This window comes from Danio rerio, chromosome 23 (genome assembly GCF_052040795.2).
Source record: "Danio rerio strain M-AB ecotype USA chromosome 23, GRCz13ab, whole genome shotgun sequence".
NCBI classification, from domain to species: Eukaryota; Metazoa; Chordata; class Actinopteri; order Cypriniformes; family Danionidae; genus Danio; species Danio rerio.
The window spans coordinates 27,408,867-27,436,742 of NC_141043.1; the positions used below are offsets into that span (position 1 = coordinate 27,408,867).

The 27,876-nt window shown below is 35.4% G+C and overlaps 1 protein-coding gene and 1 long non-coding RNA gene across 7 annotated transcripts in view; both read right to left on the minus strand.

Moving 5' to 3' along the window:
- Positions 1 to 16,137, minus strand: part of epha2b (eph receptor A2 b) — a 47,630-nt gene extending 31,493 nt beyond the window's left edge. For all 4 annotated transcript variants that reach the window (XR_015523602.1, XR_015523603.1, XR_015523604.1 and 1 more), the window contains exons 1-3: positions 15,998 to 16,137; positions 15,311 to 15,378; positions 13,533 to 14,181 (exon numbers count right to left, since the gene is read on the minus strand). Coding sequence is in view for 1 of the 4 variants with exons in the window: in XM_087307171.1 (XP_087163297.1) it covers positions 13,533 to 14,181; positions 15,311 to 15,378; positions 15,998 to 16,079 (799 nt within the window). In the remaining 3 variants the exon portion in view is untranslated. The remainder of the gene's footprint in view (positions 1 to 13,532; positions 14,182 to 15,310; positions 15,379 to 15,997) is intronic.
- Positions 16,138 to 18,023: 1,886 nt separating this feature from the next.
- The window catches only part of LOC147831302 (uncharacterized), a 36,366-nt gene continuing 26,513 nt past the window's right edge, over positions 18,024 to 27,876 (minus strand). Inside the window, exons 3-6 of one of the 3 annotated variants that reach the window (XR_015523608.1) lie at positions 24,656 to 24,740; positions 24,262 to 24,354; positions 21,919 to 21,955; positions 18,024 to 18,740 (exon numbers count right to left, since the gene is read on the minus strand). This is a non-coding gene — a long non-coding RNA (uncharacterized LOC147831302). Of the gene's footprint in view, positions 18,741 to 21,918; positions 21,956 to 24,261; positions 24,355 to 24,655; positions 24,741 to 26,515; positions 27,806 to 27,876 lie in introns of those variants that run through there. The other 2 variants (XR_015523607.1, XR_015523609.1) reach the window with 2 other exon arrangements.

Here is a 27,876-nt window from a genome sequence, read left to right on the forward strand (position 1 = left end):
TTATCTAGTGAAATATTATTTACTGTTATCATGGCAAAGATAAAATAAATCAGTTATTCGAAATGAGTTATTAAAATTATTATGTTTAGAAATGTGTTGAAAAAATCTGCTCTCCGTTAAACAGAAATTGGGGGGAAAAAACAGAGTTTTTTCAATAATTAAGGGGGGCTAACAATTCTGACTTTAACTGTACATGTATTTAAGATGTATAAATAATTGTATTTATGATACATTTTAAAATTATATTAAATTTTAGATAAATATTTAACTTTAGTTTTATAACTTTTCTTTCATTTTAAACTTTTTTTTTGATAATTGTTGGTACATTTTAAAATTAATTAATTAAGAATTTTTTTTAAAAATTTTGCCTTATTTCATCTGAATTTTAAAACAAAACAATATCTTGTCTTGACCCAAGAATTTTTGCATTACAATCATTAAATTTCTGTACCAGAATACTGTTAGAACATCAAATAGAGCTATTTAACTATCTTGTGAAAGTCTGTTTATATGGCAATATTAAATCACAGAAAAATAAAATAGAAACAATAGAAAAAAATAATACAACAACAACTTATCTGTTTTTGATGAAAGTATTTAAAAATATTTATTTTTATCAATCAATATTGTATGAATTCAGTTGTGGATAATATTTCTGTCTTTTAAAAGTTTTTTTATTAAAATTAATAATTTCTTAATTTCATATAAAATGTAAAAAATAATAATAATAATAAACCAACCAAGAAACAAAACCCTGAACTATATAAAGTAGAAAAACTATACTCTATTTTCTTATACTCCAACAATTTTTGGGTTTAATGTCCATTGTTTTTTAAATGCATTCAGCTGTGTTCTAAAGCAGTGTTTTAAGTCAACATTTTACTTTGCAGAATCTATCAGGAATGTGGTTGAGCACGAGGGGCTTTGTCTTGGCGTTGTGGACACAACAGGAAGCAGGAAGCACAAGGCTGACTCGTAGCTTCCTTTCTACGGCAGCCAATCAAAGCATGAAAAGATGGACACAAGGCCAATATTGGACACGTTCTGGAAAGAAGAAATTGCTAGCAGAGAGGTCAGAGGTGAAAGACAACTTTTGGCTCTTGAGGAACGTCGATTGGTTTTATGTAATAAACTTCCCAGAAGAGACTTCCCAACAAAGATGCTTTCAGTCTCATCTCAATATGAAGCTATGTTTCATCCATCAAGTTATGTATTTTAGAAAGTCTTAGATCAAATTTTTGATTTTACACACCAAAATCCATGTAAATACTGAAATTATTATGAGTATTTTAAAAAACGTATATCAGCTCAATTAAGTCAGATAAATGTTTAATCCAATTAAAAGATATGAGCATAAATTACATTCTAAAATATGCTGGGTTGTTTTAACCCAACACTGGATAAAATATGGACAAAACCAACCACTTGGATGAAAAGGGTAATTTAAATGAAATACAAAAACATAACCCACTGTGGGGTTTATACATATTTAAATCAATGTTAACCAATTTAAACCAGTACAGTAAAAACAGTACTGTACAGTAAAATAGCATTACTGAATGAAATCCTTGATGTGAATCAAAACAATTGATTCATTTGATTTTGCCTCAACAGATTATGTGATTGAAGACTAACCACTGAACTGATCTCTTCTCATTGTGTCACAATCACCTGTGATGTAGTCCATACAGAACTACAAATCTGCCACCAAAGGAACTACAATTCTTGTCATGCACCACACACTCACACCTGTTCCGGTTCCTCTTTGATTACACACACACAGCTGGGAACTGCTCAAAGACTGATTACAAGAACCACATAAATGGCACACAAACACACAGGCTTCGCTGAGTCTTGTTGTCTTGTAACACTATGATGCATTCTCGTCTCATCTAGCCTAGCCATGTTTTAAACGCTTGCCTTGTTTTCTCGTTTTGATTTGTTGCCGTCTGTAAGTGATTATGATTCTGGATTATCTGTATGTATCTGTTTACCCCTGTTTTACCGTTGCCTGTCTGACTAATCTTATAAATAAACTGCACGTGGTTCCTCAACCCTGATGTCCAGCACCGTTGTGTCACACACTGCATTTCAGATGTTTTAACAATTCTGTAAATACCAGAGTGAAAGTAAGTCCTCAAAATGATTTTGTAAACTGTTTTACACAATAGTTTTTACAAACATCAGTCAAGAGCTTCTAAACGCAAGATAACAGGACAGAGTTTGTGACTGTGTAGGTTCTTTTCTGCAACTTCTTTCCTATGGGACAAAAAAAGAATTAAAGTGAAACCATCATTTTTATGATCCAAATATTGCGCTGGTCATAGGAAATAGCGATTTTGATTCTCTTGTACACATTGGGATCGAATGTGGGTTTTATGCGCTAATGTTTTATGCACTAAGTAAATTTGCAACTTTGAATGGAAAGTTATCTAATATCTGGCACAGAGAGCCCTGGCCATGCGAGCTTGTGAGTGACTGTTTGTTTATTGTGAGAGTATCTGGATCCTGCTCGCCGGTGACCTACAGAGGCCTGAGAGCCGTTTGCTTGAGTGGAGCGAAGACTGATGAGAGGCTGACGTTAATGGACGGATGTATGGATGGATGGGTCGACAGAGAACGGGAAGGAGGGCTGAATGAATGAGTGTTTACATGGCGGCGGGACAGCGCAAACCCCTCCAGGACAAGAGTTTGACAGGAGGGGGGTTTCAAATGAGAAAGAGGAAAGAAAAACAAAAGGGCCAGTCATTTAAACTTAGGCACGGAGGGGTTTACATGTAGCCCTAGGCAGAGTTGAGTTAAAGTGTGCTGCTCCGCCAGGTGTTGATGGCCAAGTAAAACAAACAGCAGAGCGGAGTGAGTGCGGACAGCGGCCAGGGGCTCCATTCACAGGGGAAGAGGTTAAATTCAGACTGAAAGCCACTGAAAAAATAAAACATGCACGCTGAACAAAATGAAGATTAAGATAGCATCGTGCAATTGTAAATATTACTTTTCTGCGGCTTACGATAAAGTGAAGACAACTCCACTTCATGGGCTGTTCCAATTAATCTTCGTCATTTTTATTCATTAAAATAATCATTATTATTATTAATAATAATAACATTAAGTATGTATTAATAATACCTGATTATACATTACTAATGATATTTCTTTTTTCATTCCATGGTCTGTAATAACAGCTTAATATAAATGCACTTAAACATTAGTAGTAACCATAGTAACTTAGTGCAAGTGCCTTTATTGATTCTGTGTAATCTTGAGAACACCAACACACAGGAAGCCGATGGAGATCTACCAATAAGCCAACGTGCTCAAATATATTTGCAAAGAGGTAGCTAAATGTGACATCGGAACTATTAGACATGCCTGTGTCATTTACAAGCACAATCTTTCCCACTTGCACGCTCCTCTCTCGTTCAGCGATTTACTGTTGATTCAAGGCAGAAAGATATAACATATCAATACTTGAAGATAAATTGGCATCATGATTTGGTAAAATAGATTTAACCTGTCTGTAATGTGGTAATGATCATGGAATAAGCAGGGTTATTAACAGCTTGCCATGTGTTAAATGATTTTAAAAGCCTCATGAACTTAAAACCCTTTAACTTTAATGATTATTAGACTAATTAACAAACAAGTTTTGGGGCCCACAATAAAACAAGATTATACCAAGTCTAAAGTGACGCAATATTAGTCGTTTTTTATTTATCATACCAATATCAACATAGGCTCATTCTGAAAATGTAGAAATTTCTGGAGATTGCAAATTATGTAGCCAGAAGTATGTATGGCTGCAATTTTTATCTTTAAAATGAACACTATGGGGCGGTATGACACTGTTCTTTATGCATTTTTGCGTGGAGGCCGTTGCCACTGTTACCAGTTTGTCCAGTAGCTCGCTATGTACCTCCGTGTACTTGTGACACAGAGAGGAGCTGACCAATGGGAATAGAGTGCGGCAAAGAATGGTTTCGGAAAACGCGTAAGACAAAAAAACAGCGGCCTCTGGTGGACTTACGTGAGAACAGCAAGTGTGAAAGGCACTTGCAGGAGAAAATTATGATCTCAAAAAGTGTACACAGCGGCCTCTGGTGGATTTGCGAAAACAAAAACTGCAAAAAAATGTACCTCCTGGTATGTATTTGGTGCTCTCCAGAAATGTATATAGTGGTATGTTTTCAGAATGAGCCTGGGTTGACCATGACTAATATATAATATTTTAAATTTGCCTTTAAATAGTTTTTGGAATGATTTTTTAAATAGTTTTTTTATATATTTTTTGAATGAATGAATGTTGTTATTCCTAAATTCACAGGCATAATATCATTGATTGAAAGTAAAATAAAGAAACAAAATCCATCGGTTTTTGTCAGAGAGAAAATGGATGGTAATACTTCATTTTACAGTGCCCTTGTTACACGCACTTACTGTAGTAATAATAGTGAATTATGCATAATTACACGCATCTAACCTTAAATCAAACCTAACCCTATAATACATACATGTTAATTAATATTCCTCAGAACTTAAATGCAGGGAGTGACATAACCAACTTGACATTTCATTTATGCACGAGCAATCAAAATATTAACAGTTAAAGTACTTTTAGCATTGTCATGAACAGCCAAAATTTAGGTATTAGTTCATCCTCAAAAGTTTAGGATGACCATAATTTTGATGACCGGTTAATGTGCATATTTTAACAACACACCAGTATCGAGTTCCACTGAAAACATTCACCGCATCCATGAATGGTCACTGGAGTGGTCTTTTTGGAGTGACTTATGGTCAGATGGGACAAAGCCAGATCTGTAGTGTGTGTTTGTTCATGTGTGTAGGGGGATGCAGTGGTAACATGAAGCCAGCGGGAGGTAATGCTCTCTAGGTGTGGTGAGAGCATTAGTGCTAAGGATTATCAGCCCAATGGAAGAGTTGTAAGAGAATTACATCTACGCTTTACAATTCCACTCACTCTTTCATCTAGTCGTTAACAGACACAATAAATGCTCTAATCCCTCTCTTTTCACACTTTTCACTCATTCTAAAGCAAAGAGGGCAAGAGGAAGAGAAGATGACAGAGCACAAAAGGACACAAATATTGAGACCCATCCAGGAGATTTGTTAATTAAGAAAAAGAGTTCACTAAGAAACTTAAAAACACTACAAACAACGCTGAATAGTGCCGCTGAATAGGCACTGCTAGAGATTTGGTTTGCTCTCATTCTTGCCCATCACCCATCAACCGAACTCTGGGATGGCCACAAGGATGGGATAAGTTTGGTTTAGGCCAAAACCATAAACAAAATTCCTTAATGAATTTGAAATGAATAAGCGAATGAAGCCAGTGACTGAAAGCGACAATAGAAAGCCCTGAGCGGACGAGTTGGAGGGTCACCGAGGATTAGCAGGCCTCCGGTTTCCGCTATAGCTTGTCCTGTTTCAGGGGACGCAGAGCTGACACGGGGGCAGGAAACTGCTGATCTCACACACTCGCAGCACAATACACTCAGCACATGCACACAATCCCGAAGTTAACTCCTCTCAAAACTATATATTCCACCCCAACTATATCTCAGAGCTAAAAAAGAACATAATTATACGCACAAAAAAATAGTAGAATGGCTTGAAACCGATTTTCTTTTCATTACTAAGGCGGAAAAATCCACACAATCCCTCCATCTGGTGACTCAGAGAACACCTCCTCCTACGTGGTCAACACATGGATTTCAAAGAAATTGAGTAATTGTGAGTTCCAGTGAGTTTCGCTGGTCATTATACTGAAATTAACTCAACAACCATGTCATCTACTGCAGTTTCTTTTGATGTTGGTACATGAGTTTGAAAGAGGATCAAAGAAGTCAAACAAACCTATCTGGAAGAGCTCATCATTATCTAAACTTGCCCGGGCAGATGAAATTGGAATGGAAAGAACCAGCAATGAATTGTTGCGGTTACCTGCTGGTAAAGTATGATTAAGAATCTCACAGGTGGAGATGGTTTCTGTGGCTTAATAGGTATAAGAGAGTGACATTTAAACACAAAAGAAGAGGAAACAAGTATCACATAAAGATGAGAATAATTGGTGGAACACTGCTGTAATTTATTTTGTGCAAATTGTAAGTACCCCTATATTATAGGTTTTTGAAAATGACCTTCCATGCAGTGTGTAACACAGTTCTAAGTGAAGTGAAATATGCAGGTAAGGCTTAAATCTGAAAGTGCACCGTGTTTAAAGCTATTGAATAATCTATAAAAAAGTCGCCGCAGTCACCGAGTAACGAGTCTTGTAATGACTTCGATTTGGAACTCAAGCCCCGCTCATTTGTTGCGTGCGCAGACCCAAGAAAATTGAAACCCCCACCACAGCCACAGACACTGTAGTATCTTGTCGCAAAGACTCTGTTCTCTGAAGTTGAAGGAAAGTAAGTGTTATTTTCCCTACCCAAAGATGAGGCTGTAAAGAGTCAGTGGGGGAAATTTATTTTTGCAAAAATACCTCAGCATTATAGCCCCAGCCTTGTGCTGTGTTATTGTCATTTTTCTGACAAGTGCTTCTGCTATCTACACTCTTACAACGGGGGATTTATCGGCTGTTTGTAAAATTAAGGATCAGAAAAGACTATTGATGTATGGAACTTTGTCAGAGCTTGACAGGAACTTTACAGTACACAGTTCATGGATCAGTGTCTTCCTCCATTTCACAAGTATAAGTATGTGTGATTAAAATGATTGTCTCCTTGATCTCTCTAGCTTACAAATTATGTGTTTAATTGTGTTTCGTTACTTGTAACCGCTTGTACTGTATCTGGGTAATATTCCCATATTGCGTCTAAAACCACGATGAAAACGTGACATGTGCCAGTTTGTTTATGGATTTGAATGCGTTTGTAAGCTCTCACGATCTTCTGCCATTTGTCATTGCAATGGTCGCTGTCAGCTGTTCCTGACACACGTGCGGCAATCAAATTTCAAAACTGTTCAGCTTGGCTGGTTCAGTAATATGCTGGTGTAAAACTGCATTGCATTGCACTCCTGCATTGGGCTCTCACATACACGCTGCACTCTGACTACTTCAAAACTGTTGATAAGCTGTGGTGGGCATTTTTTTCTGTTTCACGCTGAATGCAGTCAACCAATCAATATAGACTGGGTCATCAGAGCAATCAGCGCAGTTTAGGAACAAATGAATTGCTGAACGAATCATATGGGAATCGTTGGGATAATTCGATAAAAATAAATACATAAGACAAAAAAAGTGTTTTTTGACCTTGTATGCATATCAACCTGTTGCTGGAGACCCCAAAAACCAAAATATGACCCTTTTTAATGCATAATATTGGCTCTTTAAAGGGAGAGTTCACCCAAAAATGAAGATTTCCTTACAATTTGTGAATCCAAATCTTTATAAGGTGTATGTGAGTCCAACACTTCATACCTTGTTTTGCTTAACAACAAAAGACCAGTAGCCATTGACATCCATAGAGAGAAAACAATTGTTTGGAAGTCAATGGTTGCCGGTTTCCAAAATTATTCCAAATATCTTTTTTTGTGTTCATCACAAGAAAAAAAATTATGTTTTGAAGAAGGATATAAATGTGGTAAGAACTTTTGTGTGAACTATCCCTTTAAGCTTGCACAACTGCTTATATTTTATCTCTCATGCACACTCTTTAGATATCTGACTTTCAGATGATTACTGTATTCCCCTTCTGCGCAGTCACCCAAAGGCTTATGGTTTTCAAGAGCTCTGTGCACTTTCTCAAGAGAGGAATTCCAAAATTTCACAACCTTTTGACCGTACACGTACATGTATGCGAGTCAGAGCTAACGTTTATTTAAAATGTTTTCCGCACGTAAACTGGGGATGGTCTAAAAGCATCTATTTGTCTTTGGAAGACAGATGAGGATAAGCAAAGCTGTTTATTTACAAGACACTATTTGAAATCTCCCAGAAGAGCTTCAACAGTGTTTGCAGGGTCGTGTGAAAGTGGATGTTTAAACGTTCAATACATGTCACTTTCCGAGACCTGCATTCAAGGCCAAAAATAACATATTGTCATCGGAACAGCCAACGAAGTAAATATAAACTATGTTTTCTTGGTTTAATTTGGGAAATCTTTAGGGATCACAATCAGTTTGGGAGAGGGTATGAAGGTGGGACAAACTAAGACCAAGAAAGAAAGTAAACAAGCAATAAAGAAATAAAGCAATCTAAAGCCGTGTTTATACTAATAGGTTTTAGTTTTAAAACGCATACATTTTGCTACGGTTACGCCATCCGTCCACACTACGCTGGAGTTTTCAAGCGCCGTAAATGGAGCTTTTAAAAACGCTGAAGAGGCTTTTCATTTTAAAACGCTGCTGCTCCGTGTCAGTGTGGATGGGGGAAAACTTAAGACATCTGAAAACGGAGACGGGCTGCAGACATTCACCTATCTGATGGGGGCTTTTTCTCAATATTAAGTAGCCTAAACAAAGTTCAGTCTTGCATCCTCTCCTTGTAAGTTCAGACTACGCAAGTTTGATATGAAAAAAAAAACTCCCAAGGACATGGGTAAATCTTGAGAGAGAACAGTTTACTTTATAACCTCATTCGCATCACCCTGGCTGCATTGTTTCACTCTCTTAACAATAAAATGAAAACATGATATGAGGAACTGCCTGTTTTCATTTTGATATTAGCAACTTAACAGACACCAAAAACGTTGAGGCGTCGTGTAGCTACATATTTATATGAGCGTCATCTTCACTGTATGCATATTTATAACAAAACAGAGCTTATAACATAACTGCCGCCTTTCATTTTCATTGAAAATACAAAACATACCCTTTCTTTTGCTGAATATCAGTTTTAATAATCACTAATGGCCTTTATTAAAGTATAACGTACAATTAATTAATACTTTATAGGAAATAAATGCAAGCGCTCAGTCAAATATGCAGAATCAGAGTACATGGTTACATAAATTAATATATTAACTTATCTTTGCACTCAGCTCACGTTACCTGAGAACAAGTAATAGATTCAAAAGACCAAAGTCAGGGAATATGTCATTAGATATAGACAACAAGATGAATTAAATATCACGTTTAACAAATATAGTGAGATTAGATCAAGCAGTAGATCCTTAAAGTATAGTGCAACGTGCACAGTTCTTAACTGGGCCTAAAAGAAATATCTTTCATTTAATGGGCCCAAAAGAAAGATGCAGAATTAAAATGAAGGATAACAAACAAAAGGGAAAGGAGTAAAAGCAGGGATGCATTCAAAAGAGAAAGAGCCAAAAGGCAAGAAAAAAAACAGCAAGTAAGGAGCAAAACTAATTAAGAAATATAGCAAGAAAGATGGAAGCTATCAAAAAAATGATTCCAAAAGAAAACAATCAAGTAGAGAAGGGTCAAATAAGCAAAAATAAAACAAAACAAGCGAGAAAGAAAGTGGCAAAAAGGGAAAGGCAAAAAAATACTAACAAGAAAGAGTCAAAAAAGATTATCAAGAAATGCAAACATACATGAAAACAAGAAAGAAAGAGGCAAAAAGACGAGCAAGCAAACAGGAAATAGCCAAAAAAGCAAGACTTACAAAAGAAAGCAACATAAAAAAAAGAAAAGACCAGAGTAACAGGATAGGAAGAAGATCCATCCAAAACCAGTACTTATGGCTCTTAAGGACACACACCCAAGTCAATTACTACCCAGCCAGTCACTCACCACACATTATATACACACAACTCCAACTTGGTCACACATAGCTCTCAGCTTTAGCTTGTTCTAGTGCAAGGAAAGTTTTATTTACAGTAATGCACAAGGCTTCCTCTCAAAAAAAAAAAAAAAAAAGTTAAGACTATTCTGCTTCAACGTTTTTCCTACAGATCAACAATATGGAAGCCAGTGGCCATTTGAAGCATTCCAGAAACTATAGCTATCCAACTCTGGTATACTGCGAGTGACAGGGTGTGGGCATGAATTCCTAGTGCAATCTAGTATAGGTCAGGCAGCACGTCTTTGTGTGGTCAGCAAAGGTATGCGCTCTTTTATTCGTTATGACTGAGAAAGGGTGTGTTTTATTAGTGAAACACAGTGTAAACGTCAATACTGATTAAACCGCAAAGCAGCGTGCATGTCAAATTTCTACATTTTAAAGAAGTCTCACCACCAAAGGACAACTTACCATCCTTTTTCTTTTTCTTTTTTATTTTTTTGGAAAACGAAAGGTTTGACCCCACCTACGCATTTACCCATAGTTCCCTGATCTGGCTATTCGACAATGATTGCCTTTAATCAACAGTACATCCATCAACATGAGTCAGCTCTGGCCTGGAGCTCTCCACAGGGAATTCCTCAGGCCGGCAGTAGTTTGGAAGGTTCCTTAATAAAGCTAGCAGGAATGCATCATTGGAGTGAAAGAGGCGCTGGTGGGGGGGTCTGAAGAGGGGGGCCTGTCTCTGAACACAGCGCTACATTGTTCTGCTACCTTTGCATTCCATTCTCCACCTTTACACTACAGTCTCCTCCCTCTCCAAAGTCTGACACTTTATCTTTTCCCCTTCTAAACCATGCACACACACACCTGTTCCCACAATCCTAAGTCCATAAAACAAGGAATGTGTGTGAACCAAAAATATGCATGTGCTTGAGCTTGAGAATGGTAATGTGTAACCGCTACAATTAAAAAAGTCATAATCCAGTTGCCCTATTTGAGACTGTGCTATCATTCTCTTGCTTGTTTTTTTTTTCTCCACCTGTCACTGCATGTGGCTGAATTGTGGAAATATGTTAAAGTGTTGAAGTTAGAGGACGTTTAAAACTGAATTATTCTTAGCAAGTCCTAGCATGCTGGTGCTCTCATTTCTGCAGTCACAAAGAATTTATTTGGACTGTCACTTGGTGGATCTCGCTCGCTCTGGGGTGGCAGAGACAAAAACACAAGAGGGTGAATATAAAAAAAACAGTTGGTGACAGTGACATGTGGATAATAAAAAGAGAAATTGTCACATCCTCAAAGCCAGATTTACCTGGCTTTGAAACGTTCTGCCTAAAGCACAATAGGTTTGCTTCAGTCGTTGGCGTCTGAACTTGTGTTTCAAAGAATGCTGGGGTCATGGAAGTCAAATGCACAGTGAATAAAGCAAACAGGTTTTGAAGCACTTGAAAGTTTAAGATTAACAGAATGAGCAAAACGGCAGGTGGTGAGCAACTTCAAATATGCTAAATAAACTGCATGACAAGTGAAGAATGCAGAAGGACTAGTTAAAAAATTGTCAATAAAAAATAGTAAAGCATTAATGTATGGTATGGATGCAGATAGGTAACTCAATATGTGAACTATAGAGAAAGAAAAATTAAGCAGTGTTGGGGTAACACATTACAAGCAACGCAGGATACATAATAATATTACTTTTATAAGTAACAAATAAAGTAAAGGCTGATTTATACTTCTGTCGCTGACGTGCACCTCTCAAAAAATGTAACTACACGTCGCAAAGACGCGTAGCGCAAGCTCTGTGATTGGTCGGCTTGGTAGCGCTGATGAGTCTGGGCGGGACAGAGAGCCGCGCGAATGGTGCAAGCTTGATGCAGCGTTTGTTTACAAGTGTGAAGTCTCGTGAAGGAGCTCTGAATGGAAAGTTTTGTTTTGTGTTAACCTCATAGTTAAAGTTGTTGCTCGTCTGCCAGTTCCTGCCTCAAAATGAGTGAGTTTGAGCCACTTATACATTCAGGAAGTGTTCAGGAAAAGCAAAACATCAGCGAAGAAACTCGACACAGATGAGCATTTACACCTCAATGCAAACTAGCGTTTTGGAAGTGTAATGCAGACCAACAGAGACAGCGCGCAGAAGTATAAATGCACAGCTACGCGCGTTGCATGCGCCGTGGGTTACGTCGGTCACTTGACGCAGAAGTATAAACCCGGCATAACGCATTGCTTTAAAAAAATAAGTAATTATATTTGAGTTACTTTTTAGAAAATGTAATGAGAGTTACTTTTTAGTTTAATTAATTAGCAATTAGTAATTAATTAATTCATTATTTTTTTGTTCAATTAAATAGCTTTTAAAAAATAAATTGCTTAATTCAAACTAAAGTAGTCACAATGAATCACGCAGTCAATGAGAGAATGTGTTCATTATTTTGTAAGCATTTAGGAAAAATAAAAGGGGATTGTCTCAATGCACAGTGATTTTACTTCAGACAAATAATGCAAAAGTAGCAAACACATTGCTTTAAACTTTCTATTGAAAGTTACAGTTTCTATCTGTATTAGGGCTGTGCGATTAATTAACATCGAATCACAATCGCAACTTAAAACGTTGCGATTAGCTAAGCGCAAGAGGCTGTGATATGAAATATATATGTATTATTTAATTTTCCCCGCCCAAATTAAATGTGTGACTGCCGTCTGTGTGTGATAGTCTTGTTAGTCAATTGGGTGAGCACACTTTGTTCTGCCCAACCAGATTTGCTTAACCGAACTATGCGGAACGGCCACAATAAAACAAAAAAAAGGAAAGCTCCGACAATTGGAATAATGGCGTCTGCTACTTCAGAAGCATTAATAGACAAATTAATATCAAAGAAACATATGGCATCGGTAATACGGGAATATTTTGGTTACTGTAAGTCACAGACACCAAACAAATACAGGTAATTTTTAAGAGCTGTTGCAGAATTGTTGCCACTGCTTACAGATTATTGAGCTGAAGCTTTACAACAAAGTTAAATCGCAATCACAATATCTGTCCAAAAAAAAAATCACAATAAGATATTTTCCCCAAATCACACAACCCTAATCTGTAAATACAGCATGTATAGCTCTGGTATCAGAAAGTTCTCAGTTAACATTATGAAAAATATTTTTTTATGTGTTTTTTTAAGGTAAATGAAGGTTTAGGCTATACAGTGCATTGCTAATTGCAGAATTCCTCTATAAAAAAATTTTCTTAAAAAAGCTCTGAAAGAGATCAAGCGTTAACCAGGTATAATAAATAGTAACGCAAAAGTAACTCAAAAGTTACGCAACACATTATTTACCCAAAAAAGTAACTAAGTAACACAACTAGTTGCTTTTTTGGGGAGTAACTCAATGTTGTAATGCATTATTTTCAACAGTAACTTTCCCAAATACTGAAATTAAGTATGGTACTAAAGTATAATTACAGTGAATAAAAACAACAATGGGGAGATTTACACACACACACACACACACACACACACACACACACATATATATATATATATATATATATATATATATATATATATATAAATATATATACACATTTCTTTTATAGACAGAAAACAAATCACAAGCATGCATGGTAAAGATAGATAAAATCCACAATAGTATAAATCATTTCTGTAACATAATAGAATAATTCACCTAATTATATAATTCGACTTAAATGCTAATCACAATCCATGTGAAATTCTAGTCAATACTCCTGACCCAGACCCGAAATCTTAAGTGACAACAGCTGTTGCTGGCCTTGATCTGTGAAAAGCAAACAAAGAAACGTATGTCTCACCTTGGCAAGTATCTTCAAGGGCTTCGAACCCGGATTCGCACTGGCATTGGCTCATAGGTACGACCCATTCCCCATCCGTGGTGCAATAAATGCGAGGTTGGTCCTCACTGATAGCATTTTTGACACAACTTCCAGCCACCTCCCGCAATGCTTGATTCTCGCCCCCTGCCACTGTCTCAGGGAATGCTGCCAAGCTCTGCACTGTTGCAGGACATGTTTTATAGTAAACCCTGACAGAGTAGATGGCTACGCAGGCTCCAATGTCCTGGAAGCCCAGGTAGAAGCCCTTACGTGAAAGATTATCCACCACTTTAGTCTCAGTGTTCATCTTCATCTTTCCACGGTCGGATATTTCATCTGGAGCAATGGTGGCCACCTTTCGGAACAGGCCTTTGCGGAAAGCAGTGCCAATGTCCGCATCAGCCTCGGAGGTGTACAAGTTAAAGGTCTCCTTGCAGTTAAGCGGGACTGCTTCGAAAGTGTTGCAGTCGCGGACATTGAATTGCAGCTCCACAAAGACCCGAGATGCAGCAGGGTTGCGCTGGATAAATGTAGTACGGAGCCAGTTGTCTTGTTCTCCTTTCTCCACGTTACATACATAATAGTTATACAACAGAGAGCCATTCACAGCCTGCTGGCCTATCTCCCACTGCAATGTGAAATAAAAAAATGGATGTTAGCAATAAAGTCAAAACCAAGATTGTGGAAAAAAAAGAAATCAAAGAAAAGATGCCAACGAATGCTGAGGACGAAAATGTCCTGACCGTGGAATTTTAAGTAGTAGTGAGGATGCTGGTCAATTACCCACCAACTTCTGGCAAGAAACAATACAGCAGTCTTTCTACACCATGACTGATGTAATATGCTGTAACATATCTGTTCACATGCAGTGTGCATGTGTGTTTTAGCTCTGATTTCATGTGCCACTGTGATATTAATTACAGGAGAGGTGCATTGTTTTCATAGTGTGTGGCATGGCAGTAAAATGAATGCTTCCATATAAAAGGAACTTTGTGGTTTAAAGCATTTCATACATTCGAAAGATGTTGAACTCTTTAAATAAACAGCAGCTCATTAAGAGTGCAATTAACTTTCTATAAAGTTGAACATGCTGACACCTTGTTCAAATTCTTAATTTCTCAGCTTTTTCCATGACAGTGGAAGGGAAAATGCATTAAATTTAACGACCTTGTGTGCATTTGTTTTTTTTCCACAGTTTTCAAATTCTGTTATAAACTGGTCATGCACAGGAAGAAGACGTAACAAGTCTGTACATGCCATCTCAGATCATTTTAGTAACACTTTTAGAACAGCGTTTTGAAATACACTAGTTAATTTAGGTTTGTCAACCAGATATCAGTTTCAAAACCCAGACTATCCTAAAATGGTATATGCAATACAAATTTAATTTAAACTAGGACCAGCTATAACCTAAACCAGCTATGTTCTACTAAAGCAAATCCTTTTGATTTCAAAACCCATTACTTTTCTAAATTCTAGTTAACATTATAGCTTCAACTCACGTCACACAAAGCACCATATGCGCCAAACTTTAAAAGTTAATTACACCCTCAGTTTTACAGACACTAAAACAGGGCTTTAAATTCGCACGAGACTACAAGTGTTCAGCAGTCAAGAAACTACCAGCAATCCTTTAATCGTCCCCAGGAATGTTTTGAGTCAAATACAAGAGCTAAAAGTCTTTTCATTTGCAAATGAAGTGAAACAATCGAAAAGAAATGCATGCAACAGTACTCGTACATAAGAAGTGAACTCACCCCATCCTTAACAGGCGATGTCAACCAACCCAACTCAGCTCCCGATGCCACCATATCCAATAACACCTCTGTGACAATAACGCAAAATTTGCATTTATGACATGTTTCTTAAAAATAGAGAGCAATTTATAAAGCTATATTAACTAGATTACACACAAAATACACATGGTTCATACAAAACAATAAATTAGTAAATGTAAGCTATGTTACTACTGATAATAAAACATTCCGTCAGTCATAATAAAAAAGCAAACGTCCCGTGTTGCAAAGTCGCCAGGTTAATTATTTGTAGTAGCTAGGGAAATTGCGCACTTCGCTTACTAGAAATTAGCTTTTTTACTTGATTTAAATTCGAAAGGTCTTGTTTTAATTAATTGAGAGAATTTAGCCAATTTTAAGTTGTATAATGTGTTTAGTAAACATTTTTGACAATTTCAACATTTATAAAAAGTAGGCTGGTACAAATTAAAATCCCCAATTAATCGCACCGGTTAGACTACGTTCAAACTCGTTAACATTTAAAACACTTAACATTTGTACTCACAAAAATGTATTTAATAACAACATGAGAATTAAACATCGTTTGCGCATTTGTGTTTTCTTTAAATAGCCTAGTCTAAACCATGCGAGTCAACCTGAGTGAGAAAGTTTTAGAAAGTCTCTCAGAGTATAAACCGTACCACCTACCTTCCTTTTTCTGAAGAGAAATAAATACAAAGTTCATAAATACATTGACAAATAATACACGCTTAATCCGTCTGTAATCCATGTTGTGCTCGGAGTGGACAGTGATGTTTGCTGCTCCACGCTCAATCCAGTTGCTGTTCAATCCAGTTGCGCTCTCGACAGCCTCATTGAGAAGCGCGGCGCGTCATCAACCCCGCCCCTCGGAATGTGATCGATGTCTTTATAGGAAGGAGGGGTGGCTGCCTGGCTGTGGGCATTCACATGTATGAGGTTTGTCCCAGGACCCCGCCTCCGACCTTCCTTTCAGCCTGGGACTTACCTGTGAAATTTAGTGGAGCAAAAGTGTACATTTTTTAAGCGTCAAATAACCAAATAACCACTTGAACAAGGATTTTGCAGTGTTGTATGTATCTTCGTTATCTCAGTTTTATCAATTTAAATATTTTGAGTTAGTATTTAATATTAAATTTAATAAATAACTAAATAACAATAATAATAGAAATAATAATAATAAATAAATTCCAAAATATGTAAATGTATGTTTTATTTTATTTTTTACAATTATTTTATTTATGAATTTTATGGCAAATTACAGAAAAAAGACAAAAACAAGTTTAGATAGTATCAATTCAAGCAAATACAATGAAATAAAATAGGGGGAAAAAACTTTCTAACAAATAAAAAGATAAATCATAATGTGGCTTAACAAAAGCTACAATTGTACAACAAATAAATGAATGAATGAATGAATGAATGAATGAATGAATGAATGAATGAATGAATGAATGAAACATGTTCTTGGATAGAGTTCCTAAATGGGTCCCCAATTTTCTTAAACTGGTTAGATGAACCTCTAAACCAGAGATGCCCAAAGAAGGTGCATGGGCCAGGGTTAGCCCATTTTAACCTTTAATTTGACCCACCATCCCATTTGAGAGGATAGTGAGTATGATGGAGCAGATTGAGGTGAATGCCTTTAACACAGAGATCATCATTTCTAATTTGACGTAACCTTTTTTCTTAGTTTTATTGCTGAGCTACAAAAAAGCAAACTGAATTTAAATGTTTCCATTAAATGTAAATGAATCAGATATTTTTTTAATGTAATAATTTTCACTCGATAGATAGAGGATGCAGAGTATCAGAAAGGAAATCAAGGCAAAAAGCTAGTGTAAGTCGGGTATAAATAAGATTTTTATGTTTTTACTGTAATACGTTTATTATAAAATCTAATAAAAATTACTGTATTAGTTAATAAAAAGCAATGTTTTCTAGTAATTTTTTAATAAAAATTAAATATTATATTAAATAAATATTAAATAAATAAAAAAATTGCCCATGGTAAATTACCCCACCTATATTAACCTTCAGCCCACTAGCCTCAATCAAGTTTGGTTTTTGGCCCTTCATAAGAAAAATTTTGGGCACCCCTGCTCTAGACAGTCTATTTTTGTTCCAACTTAAGGAAAAAGAGGACATCACAGATTCACTGTGTTGGGGCTAAAATGTGTAAATTTAATTTCATAAAACAAGTTATTCTAGAACTTAAAGCTGATTGTTGAAAAGCTGTATTTTATTTGGAATAAAGCAATGACTGGAATGACTGGGAATAGTGGTTGAAACATAAAGAACATAAAAAGTAAACTGTAGCCTTATTATGTGTACAGTATACAGCAAACATTTGATATGCCTATGTATAATATCTTATTGATTGTTTTTAATATTGTTTATTTATCTGAATTGTTAAAATTGTACATTACTATTAAACAAAGTGAAAATACTAATTTATAATAAAAATGCTAAGGCCACTTCATTAACAATCAATACAGTGAAAACACTCCCACGTATTTATGTATTTAGGAAAAAACTGTTGCTATTTAATTGAATATGATTGCCAGTACAGTGTCATCAACCTTTAATTTTGAGACTACACCCTTCCCCCGGAGAGATAATCAGATGTATGTGTGTGTGTGCCTGTGTGAGAAAATATCATATAACGTGTTTAAAAACTAAATGACACAGTACATGAGAAACTCTGTGTTTTATTTGAATATCATCAGATGAAGCAGGGCTCATACTACACATCAGCTTTTGTTCAGGACCTGTGTTTTTGTGAGGTTCTTCCCAGATTATCTGGTAATGTGAGGCTTTTGTAGATTGAATCTTAAACCTCACCGCAATCATCATGAAAACACATTAGGATCATATTTAAAATGTAAATAAGTCAGGAAGGTCAGTACGTGTCAATTGGATAGGGGAGATAAAGAAACCACATAGACATTTATGTCAAACTCCAGACATGTTGATGTGTTCACACACACACACACACACACACACACACACACACACACACACACGAAAATCTTCAAATTTCTGAAAAAATTGGATATAACCGTTCAGAGATGAGGATGTATATTATTTATACTGTACATTACAGGTTTTAGGCACGGTGGCGCAGTGGGTAGCGCAGTCACCTCACAGCAAGAAGGTTGCTGGCTCGAGTCCCGGCTGGGTCAGCTGGCATTTCTGTGTGGAGTTTGCATGTTCTCCCCATGTCGCATGGGTTTCCTCCGGGTGCTTCGGTTTCCCCCAAGACATGTGGTACAGGTGTACGAGTGAGTTTGAGTGTGAATGGGTGTTTTCCAGTGTTGGGTTGCAGCTGGTTGGGCATCCGCTACATAAAACATATGCTGGATAAGTTGGTGATTTATTCCGCTGTGGTGACCTCTGATTAATAAAGGGACTAAGCCGAAAGAAAATAAATGAATGAATGAATTACAGGTTTTAAACAACAATTAAGTTTGAATGTGTTTGCTAATATCAGCTTGTTGAATTTGTTGATTGAGTTGTTTATTAACTTAAACGTAAACACTTCACAGCTAATAGAAACACCCACTATTGATACATCCAGGAATATTTATCTATAATAGAAACTGCTAACTGATAATTGACAACAATACAACTGCCTATTTAAAGTGATAGTTTACCCAAAAATTTTGCCATCATTTACTCTTTCTCCACTTGTTCCAAACCTGTTTGAGCTTTTCTTGTGTTGAACACAAAGGAAGATATACTGAAGAATGTTGGAACAAAACACGATTGACTTCTATTGTAATATTTTGCTGCAACAATGGATGTAAATGGCTGCTTTTTTCCTTCATAACATTCTTCATAATATCTACAGTAAAAATAAAGACATAAAAGGTTAGAAACATTTAAGCGCGAGTGGGGAAACAGCCATTTTTAACCGCAAAGTATCAAAACAAGTACCACATTCATTCGCAATAAGCTAATGGTGTTTACTGTTTTCTTGAAGAACTAAAGAATATAACGACTTTTTCCCATTTAAATTCTTCTATTGTGCACTCAAAACTTATGTTTTATTCAAACTACTCTTTCAAAATGAGCTGAAACAATACAATTCTTCATTTTTAGGACAACTTAATGGTTTTATGTTCAATCCACTTAAATTTTTAAAAACTAATCAGTTTAAGTTTAAGTGAAGTTTAAAGTCTTTCATGTTGTCCCAATACAAATAGATTGCGTGGAACCCAGCATCTTTTACAGATTTAGGATTTTTATATAGTATATACATTTAAATATATTCACAATATAAAATAGCTTTTTATACATTATTGCTCAAACATTAAAATATATATATATATAGTTTCATTTAGATTATTTAATTTTTTATTATGGTATTTATTGTATGTGTGATGCTAATAAAACGTTGACTATTAAGATGCTGTCTGGCAAAGAAATGTATCAACTGTAATCAGAACTTGAATACAGGACTTAAATCTTGACAAAAGAGTCCCATAGCAACTCTCAGGAATTTTGGAGTCAAGCTCCTTGTGTTTGAAACCCTACTTAACTGCTCCACTGATAGCCACACGGTGCAGTCACCAACAAAAAGTGCACCCGTGAAAGGGTTTACTTGACAGAGAAAATTTTACGACAGTCTCCCCACTGTAACTGCATTTAGATAAAAACAGAAGATATTTTTAGTGTATAACTGATACATTAATTTTAAACTTGCTTAAACTCTTCAACAAAGGTTTGATTTCGAAACACTCTTGAATTTTGTTTGCTGAGCTGCTCTGCTTTTCTCAAAATATCCACACCTCTGACGACAGTGTATCCACAAGGTCTGTCACACCAGCGGCTGCTCCCAACATTTCAGAGATTTTTTTGGTTAACAATGCCATCTCTTTAACTTCCCCACACCGCTATTCTCACCTCACTCCCCTTTTTTCCACACATGCATATCAACCTGGGTGACTAATCTGAGAAAGAAAAAGCACTAAGAACGTCCCTAAAATTTTTTAATGATATACAGTTGAAGTCAGAATTTTTAGCCTCCATTTGATTTTTTTTCTTTTTAAAATATTTTTCAAACAAAGTTTAACAAAGCAAGAAAATTTTCACAGTATGTCTGATAATATTTGTTTCTGGTAGAAGTTTTATTTGTTTTGTTTTGGGTAGAATAGAAACAGTTTTTAGTTTAAAAAAAACATTTTAAAGTCAAATTTATTAGCCTCTTTGCGCTATATACTTATATATATATATATATATATATATATATATATATATATATATATATATATATATATATATATACATACACTGCGCTATATAGTCTACAGAACAAACCGTCATACAATAACTTGCCTAATTACCCTCACCTGCCAAGTGCCTGCTGTATAGAAGTGTCTTGAAAAATATCTAGTCAAATATTATTTACTTTCATCAGATAAAATAAATCAGTTATTAGAAGTGGGTTAGTAAAAGTATTGTTTAAAAATGTGTTGAAAAAATCTTTCAGTGAAACAGAAATTGGGGAAAAAAATAAACAGGGGGCTAATAATTTTGACTTCAACAGTACAATAAAAGTCAGGTAATTAAATTAAAAGCACACTATATCAGATTTTAATCTGTTTTTAATCTTTTTCATTTGTTCATTGTTGTTCTTATTTTCTTATGCTTGTTTCTTTCATTCTTGTTTATGTAAAGTAATTATATATAAACTAGCCTTGCTTTTCCCAAATTGTACTTAAAAAGGAGTGTCTTTATGAATAATGATATAATAATTTTCTAGCATTTGTGACCCTGGACAATAAAACTAATGTTAAATGTTCAATTTTGGAAATTTAGATTAGTATATCTGTTAGCTGAATAAATAATCATTATACTGATATTTGTTTTGTTAGGATAGAACAATATTTGAAATCCTTTTAAATCCTTTTTGGCCAGCTTGCTTCAACATGTCCCGAAAAATTAAGTATTAATGGGATGGTCCACCCAAAAACGTTCCATGGAGAACTTTCATAGTATGTTTTGTGGTTACTATGATGGATGTGCTTTCCAGCATTCCTCACAATATCTTGCTTTGTGTTGAACAGAAGAAAGAAATGCATAAAAGTTTAGAACCACTTGATGATGAGTACAGTAAATGGTGAGGAAATGTACATTTTTGGGTGAACTATGTCTTTGAGAGTTTGTTTAAGTGGCTTTTTGAACACATTCAACCACATGAGCATCTAAAACCTAAAATCTGATCGTATATATTTCAACTACTTTTAGAAGCTCTGAAATTGAGATTCTGAAATGTAAAGCACTTTAAGGTGTCAATAACATCGTAAATCTGTAAACCTAGCAGTCTTGAGTAGTTTGAGATTGGGCTGTTTTGAAAGTGTGGGGGAGTGCTGTTGAAGGACAGGTGGTATTCGACTCAACAGCAGAGAAGCAAACAGCAGGTCCATTGTTAGCAGCCCATCAACATACAGCAGCAAGTGTTGCTCAAAGACGCATGTGTGAGCTAATGTATATCTCATTCAATCACTTCCGTGAAACCACTGAGACTTCCTGCTCCTAAAGGCACAGTTCACCCTATCATGAAAATTCTGACATCCTTTACTCACCCTCATGCTCTCTCAAACCTGCAGGACCTTCTTTCTTCTGTGGAAAACAAAAGAAGCTCATTTTACAGACCATAGATATGGATATCTTTGAAAAATGGGGATGTGCAAATGATGACATACATAACTTTAAAGTAAATTGTTTATGGGACCATAGAAATTATTGTTAATTAAGTTAAAACCAAATTGAATCAAACTACTTATATTGCCACATCATCAGCATCCCGTGTGCTAGGATGAGTAAAAAGCTTAAGTGCTGGCTCCAGACAGTGCAACATACTCCAAGATAAAAACCAAAATACTATTCGCAACGTTGACAGTAATGTGAAAGACACACATTACACACATGTAGGCACAGATAGACAGGTACACAGTCAAAAAAAGTGTACACATAGTTTGACTGTTGGAAAATTATTGTAGGCAATATTGTTTTAAGTAAGGATTTGCTTAAAGTACAGTGCATGCTACATCTTGATGGTATGCAGTGAAGGGTATGTAAAGAGTTTGTGTGAGGTGTGTTAAGTGTTCATCAGCCTGATAGTCTGTGGGAAGAAGACCATAACTTTTTATCATAATATATATTTTTAGACTTTTTTTAAATTATCATCTTAATCTTGTAGCCAAGGCAATATTTCAAATTAGTGTGTAGTTGAAGTAATAAAAAAACTAAAAGCAATATTATTTTTAAATATGGAGAAATAATTTTTTAAATAATTTATTTTAAAAAAAGTAAAATAGAAAACAGAATATATTATAATGTTAGAAAATATTTATATACACATACACACATTCATTGTGATATATATATATATATATATATATATATATATATATATATACACACACACACACACACACACACACACACATAGTATTACAAAATACAATAAAATTATATATATATATATATATATATATATATATATATATATATATATATATATATATATATAATGCCTAATATTTCATAAATATCTAATATCTAACAGAAAATAAATGTTATTAGTGTCATCAAATTACAATGCATATAAACATAATATACACAAATATTGGTAAATAATAACACAGTAAAATTACAATATTTAATAAAAACGTTTTATACAAAAAACTGTATCTTTCTTAATAGTTATGAAAAGAGCAACACAGCAAAATTACAATATTTTGAAGAACAATTAAATAATAACAGAACATCTAAAATGTTAACTTATATATTTTGTAATATGATAGAAAATACGATAATTAATATGTAATTTTTTTTGCAATATTTAGCTTGAATTTAGTTGTATTAACTTTTATTTTCTAAATATATTTGGTGACTAAAATATTTTTTTAATAAATATGTCTGTTTAATAAACGCATCAAAATACATTGCCTCTATTCACTGAGAAATGGATAAAAATATTCATTTTCAAAATGGGCTGTACTCAATTATGCTGAGCACGGTACACACATATATATATATATATATATGTTTTATTTTTATTATTACTATTAATATGCATTATTGATACATTTTTCATTAAAAAGGCTAAAAATAATAACTATAGCAACCACACAAAAATAACACTGTCAGGAACATCTAAAGTAATAAAATATTAAAACTAAAAGCTCACTTAATACTCCATTCAGTCCACTGAAACTGACAATGAATAGGGTGTGAATTTTATACAGCCTTCAGTTTGTTATGGTAACGACCGAATCTATATTGACACACTGTATGTAATCACATGATAAGAATCGTTACCAGTTAAATTAGCAAACCAGGTCAAAAGTTCAAAAAGATGATTTGTTATTGCTCCAAAAAAAGTAGTTGGTAGAATATTCACTTCCTTCTCGGTCAGAGGTCACTCCACTGTAAGATCACAGATTATGGGGAACAATTCAGAAAGACGCTCAGAGCAGAAGACCACACACATCTGAGCCACATTAAAGGGGCTAAACAGGGGTTTCGCTTGGGAAGCATTGCCACAGAAAGTTTATGAAGCGATTTTAGCGATAACATGCGTGATCATAAAACTGAGAACATGAATGAGAACTACTAGAGGGACTTTAACCATTAGGTGTGGCCACGCTTGCCATTATCGATTGACAGAATAGGTAGAGACATCAGTGATTAGTCTATATTTGTTTGGTTGAACAAGATAGTGAGTCGTTACTAGTATCTACAGTGCATATATACCCTTTAAATATAGTTTCAGCGTCTCATTTGAGACTGTAGCGCATGTGGTTGCAGATGGAGATAATGATGGGAATGGAGGAGATGCCACTGCGGCCCTAACCCTAAAATTACTGCAAGACTGTGTGGTCGGTAAAAAGAGACATAAAGAGAAATTCCTCTCCACTGACCGATTTTCCAATGCTTCAGCATCTCTGAAATGCAAGCCGTTGAAGAGGGCAGGAGACAGGGTCTTCACTGTTTTTTCTTTCAGATCACAATTTCTTAGAATAGACAGAAAGAGAGTCACAACTGTTTAATCATGATAATGAAATTTGTATACATGGCATATTGGGCAAATCAGGTTAAATGAAAGCAATAAGGCATGCAAACTTGTGCATTACATTGATTTTGCAACGAGCAGAAACATAACTGAAACAGACTCAAGTGGAATGTTAGTTTTTATGAATTAAAGCCATGGAGAAAAAAGAAGAAACAGTTGAAAATGCCCAGATTCTCAGCATTTACTGAATTTATTAGGTTTGGGTGAATATTTGGTTTATTTTATATTACCTAACAAAATACCTTTTTTCGATGAATTATCTGTTGAACTGCATCCCATTCACAAATACTGCAGAAGACCTATTGGAACCCACATGGACCCAAGATTCTAAAGGAAAAATCATGGTTTGAGGTTACATTCAGTATGGCGAATGCGAAAGATCTGCAGATTGGATGGCAACATCAACAGCCTGAAGTATCAAAACATTTGTGCTAACCATTACATTACAAACCACAGGAGAGGGCAAATTCTTCAGCAGGATAGCACTCCTTGTACTTCAGCCTCCACATCAAGGTTCTAAAAAATAAAAAAGGTCAAGGTGCTCTAGGATTGGCCAGCCCAGTCACCAGACATAAACATTATTGAGCATGTCTGGGGTAAGATGAAGGGGAAGGCATTGAAGAGGAATCCAAATAATACTGATAAACTCTGGGAGTCCTGCAAGAACGCTTTCTTTGCAATCCCAGATGACTTTATTAATAAGTTATTTAAGTCATTGGAGAGATGTATGATGCAGTCCTCCAAGCTCACGGGAGTCATACATAATATTAATTCTTTTTCCACTGCACCACGACTTTATATTCTATACTGCACATTATTTCTGTAAAGTGACAAGACTTTTGTCTAAGCACAGGCAGACCTTACTGTCCTAAATGATTAATTTAAAATCAAGGCATGATCATATTTTATTTTGGTAAAATAAACATAATCTAGAGGCCTTTGCCTTTCATATTAGTCACTTCTAATACCAAATAATCAACTAGAAGTCAAGTTATTATTTGTTGTTACTAAAACTTGGATAGGCAACAAGACTTTTATCAGGTAGTGTATAAAGGTGTGATAACATTTCGTGCAAATTCCAAACCAAATATTGAATTAGAGCTTGTTTTTTTACAGAAAAATTATAATTAGTCAGATGTTGTTGATTTAGAATTATGCCACTGAATATTGATTTAACTCTTGTGATGTTAAAGGGTTAGTTCGCTGAAAAATGACAATCATAATTACTCACCTTCATGTTGTTCCAAAACTCAGAGATCTTAGTTTGTTTATAAGAATACTTTGTGAGCACATGGAACAAAAATAACGCTGTAATCCGTTAGTGACTTCTCAGTGCAAGTATGTTGCAACTTCCTCTGTTTGAAACAATGCACAGGCACTTACAAGGAAATATATCAGTGGTGTGCCCTATACTGACACTAAGAAGAAGAAACTGTTGATTAAAAGTCATTATTTTTGTTTAATGTTGGCACAAAAATTCTCATAACTTGGTAATATTCTGATTATAACACTAAAGACTGAATGATTTTTGGTAGACTTCACCTAAAATATCTTAATTTATATTCTGAACGCAAACAAAGGTCTCAGAGATTTTGAATAACACGATGCTGAACAATAAATAACATAATTTTCATTTTTAGATGAACTAATACTTTAAAACATTTGTATTGTGTTGTCTAAAAATTGGAGTAAACTTGTTTACAAAGGTTCGGTAGCGGAACCACACCCCACTTTGTCTTCTTAACCAATCACCTGCCTTGATGTTTCTAGTATTCATAGAAAGAGCTTTATTAGCTGATTCAGGTGTGTTTAATTTGGGTTGGAAGTAAAATAGGCAGAAGACCGGCCGTCCAGGACTGGGTTTAAACACCCCTGTATTACAGAGATGATACCCCAACTCTGGCCATCATCGTAGGATGACCAAACAAACTACCAACCTGTTCACTGTTTATCCTCTTACTTCCCTTACCCTTTCTCCCACTGTTCCCTCACCCTTTAATTCCTACAATAAATAAATTAAGTGAAATAAATTAAATAAATGAAGTGTATAACCATGTCTAGAAACATGACTTGTTTTAACCAAAAAAATAAATAAATAAATAAATTTAACTCAAACATTAGAATTTATTTGTAATATATTTTGAATATTCTTTATCTTTTGTGCTCCACAGAATAAAGACATACATCTTTGAAAAAAATTCATGACAGAATTTTAACTCTTGGGTGAACTATCCCTTTAATAGAATAGAAAGTGCTGTCAAATATAGTCCCTTTCCATCTTCAGATACGTGCTTTGCAATACGAATTTAGAGTCAGAACTCAAAGTTTCACAATGCAGTACAGTTACAGCAGATAATCTGATGCAACATTCCTGCAGATTATAGCAATTTTAATTCTTGTGCTCGCTACCATAAATCTCATTTATCATTTCACTGACACACCCCAACACAAACAGACCAAAGAGTCGAGAGCGGCAGTGAAATGAGCAGCCACTGATAGCTGGGCAATCATGTGATCAGACTACATAAAGCAGCGCACATATTCACTTGAATGAATAAATGCTCTCTGGGCACCAAGGGCCTTTATAACAACATTCCAATGCTCTGACTTGGAACACAACAATATACCTCCTGTTCAATTAGATATGCTCAAGGCTCAGTTAACACAAGACCAGCAAAAGGGATGTTCTAGATGTTCATTGGAGGTGAATGACCTTGTCAATGGGGAATTTATCCACCAACAAATTTATCTATGCAAGGAAACGGCTTAAAGGGAAAGCTCAGCTAAAAATACAAAATGTGCTGTTAATTTTCTCACCCTGAGGTCATTCAAGTAAAGGAGACTTTCATCTCCAGCAAAACGTTAAAGAAGATTATTTTAGCTGAAATTGTGCTCCTTCGTGATTCATAAAATGCAAAGCTACAGGCCTTTTGAAATATACAGGGAAAACAATATTAACATGCAAGACTCCTGACAATATATTGAGGTCTTATGAAGCTAAATGAATGTTGTGCAACACTGTAAGAAATGCAGGGTTCCACACAATTCATTCATCTTATCCCATGACAGTACAAATTTAAGGAGATTGAACATAAAACGATTAAGTCGTCCCAAAAAAATATCAAGAATTGTGTTGTTTCAGCTCATTTTAAATAAGTGAACCCAGGCTTATTACGGATATGTACCCAGGTCTACATTTCTGTGGACATTGTATTATGTAATTGGAGGTGCGTCTGCTTGGAGCTTTTGCAAATCCACCAGATGCTGCTGTGCACACTTTTTGATGACCTCTAATTTCTCTTGCGCATACTCTTCTTACAAAAATCCACCAGAGGGCGCAATAATCTCTTCAGCCAACCAGGCCAGCTTGCTGACGACTGACTGCCTTCACCCTAAAGGGGGCGAGAGCGTCAAAGTTCAATCTGGCTGCCCTGGCGACAATGCTGTCTGCCTTCACAGCAAC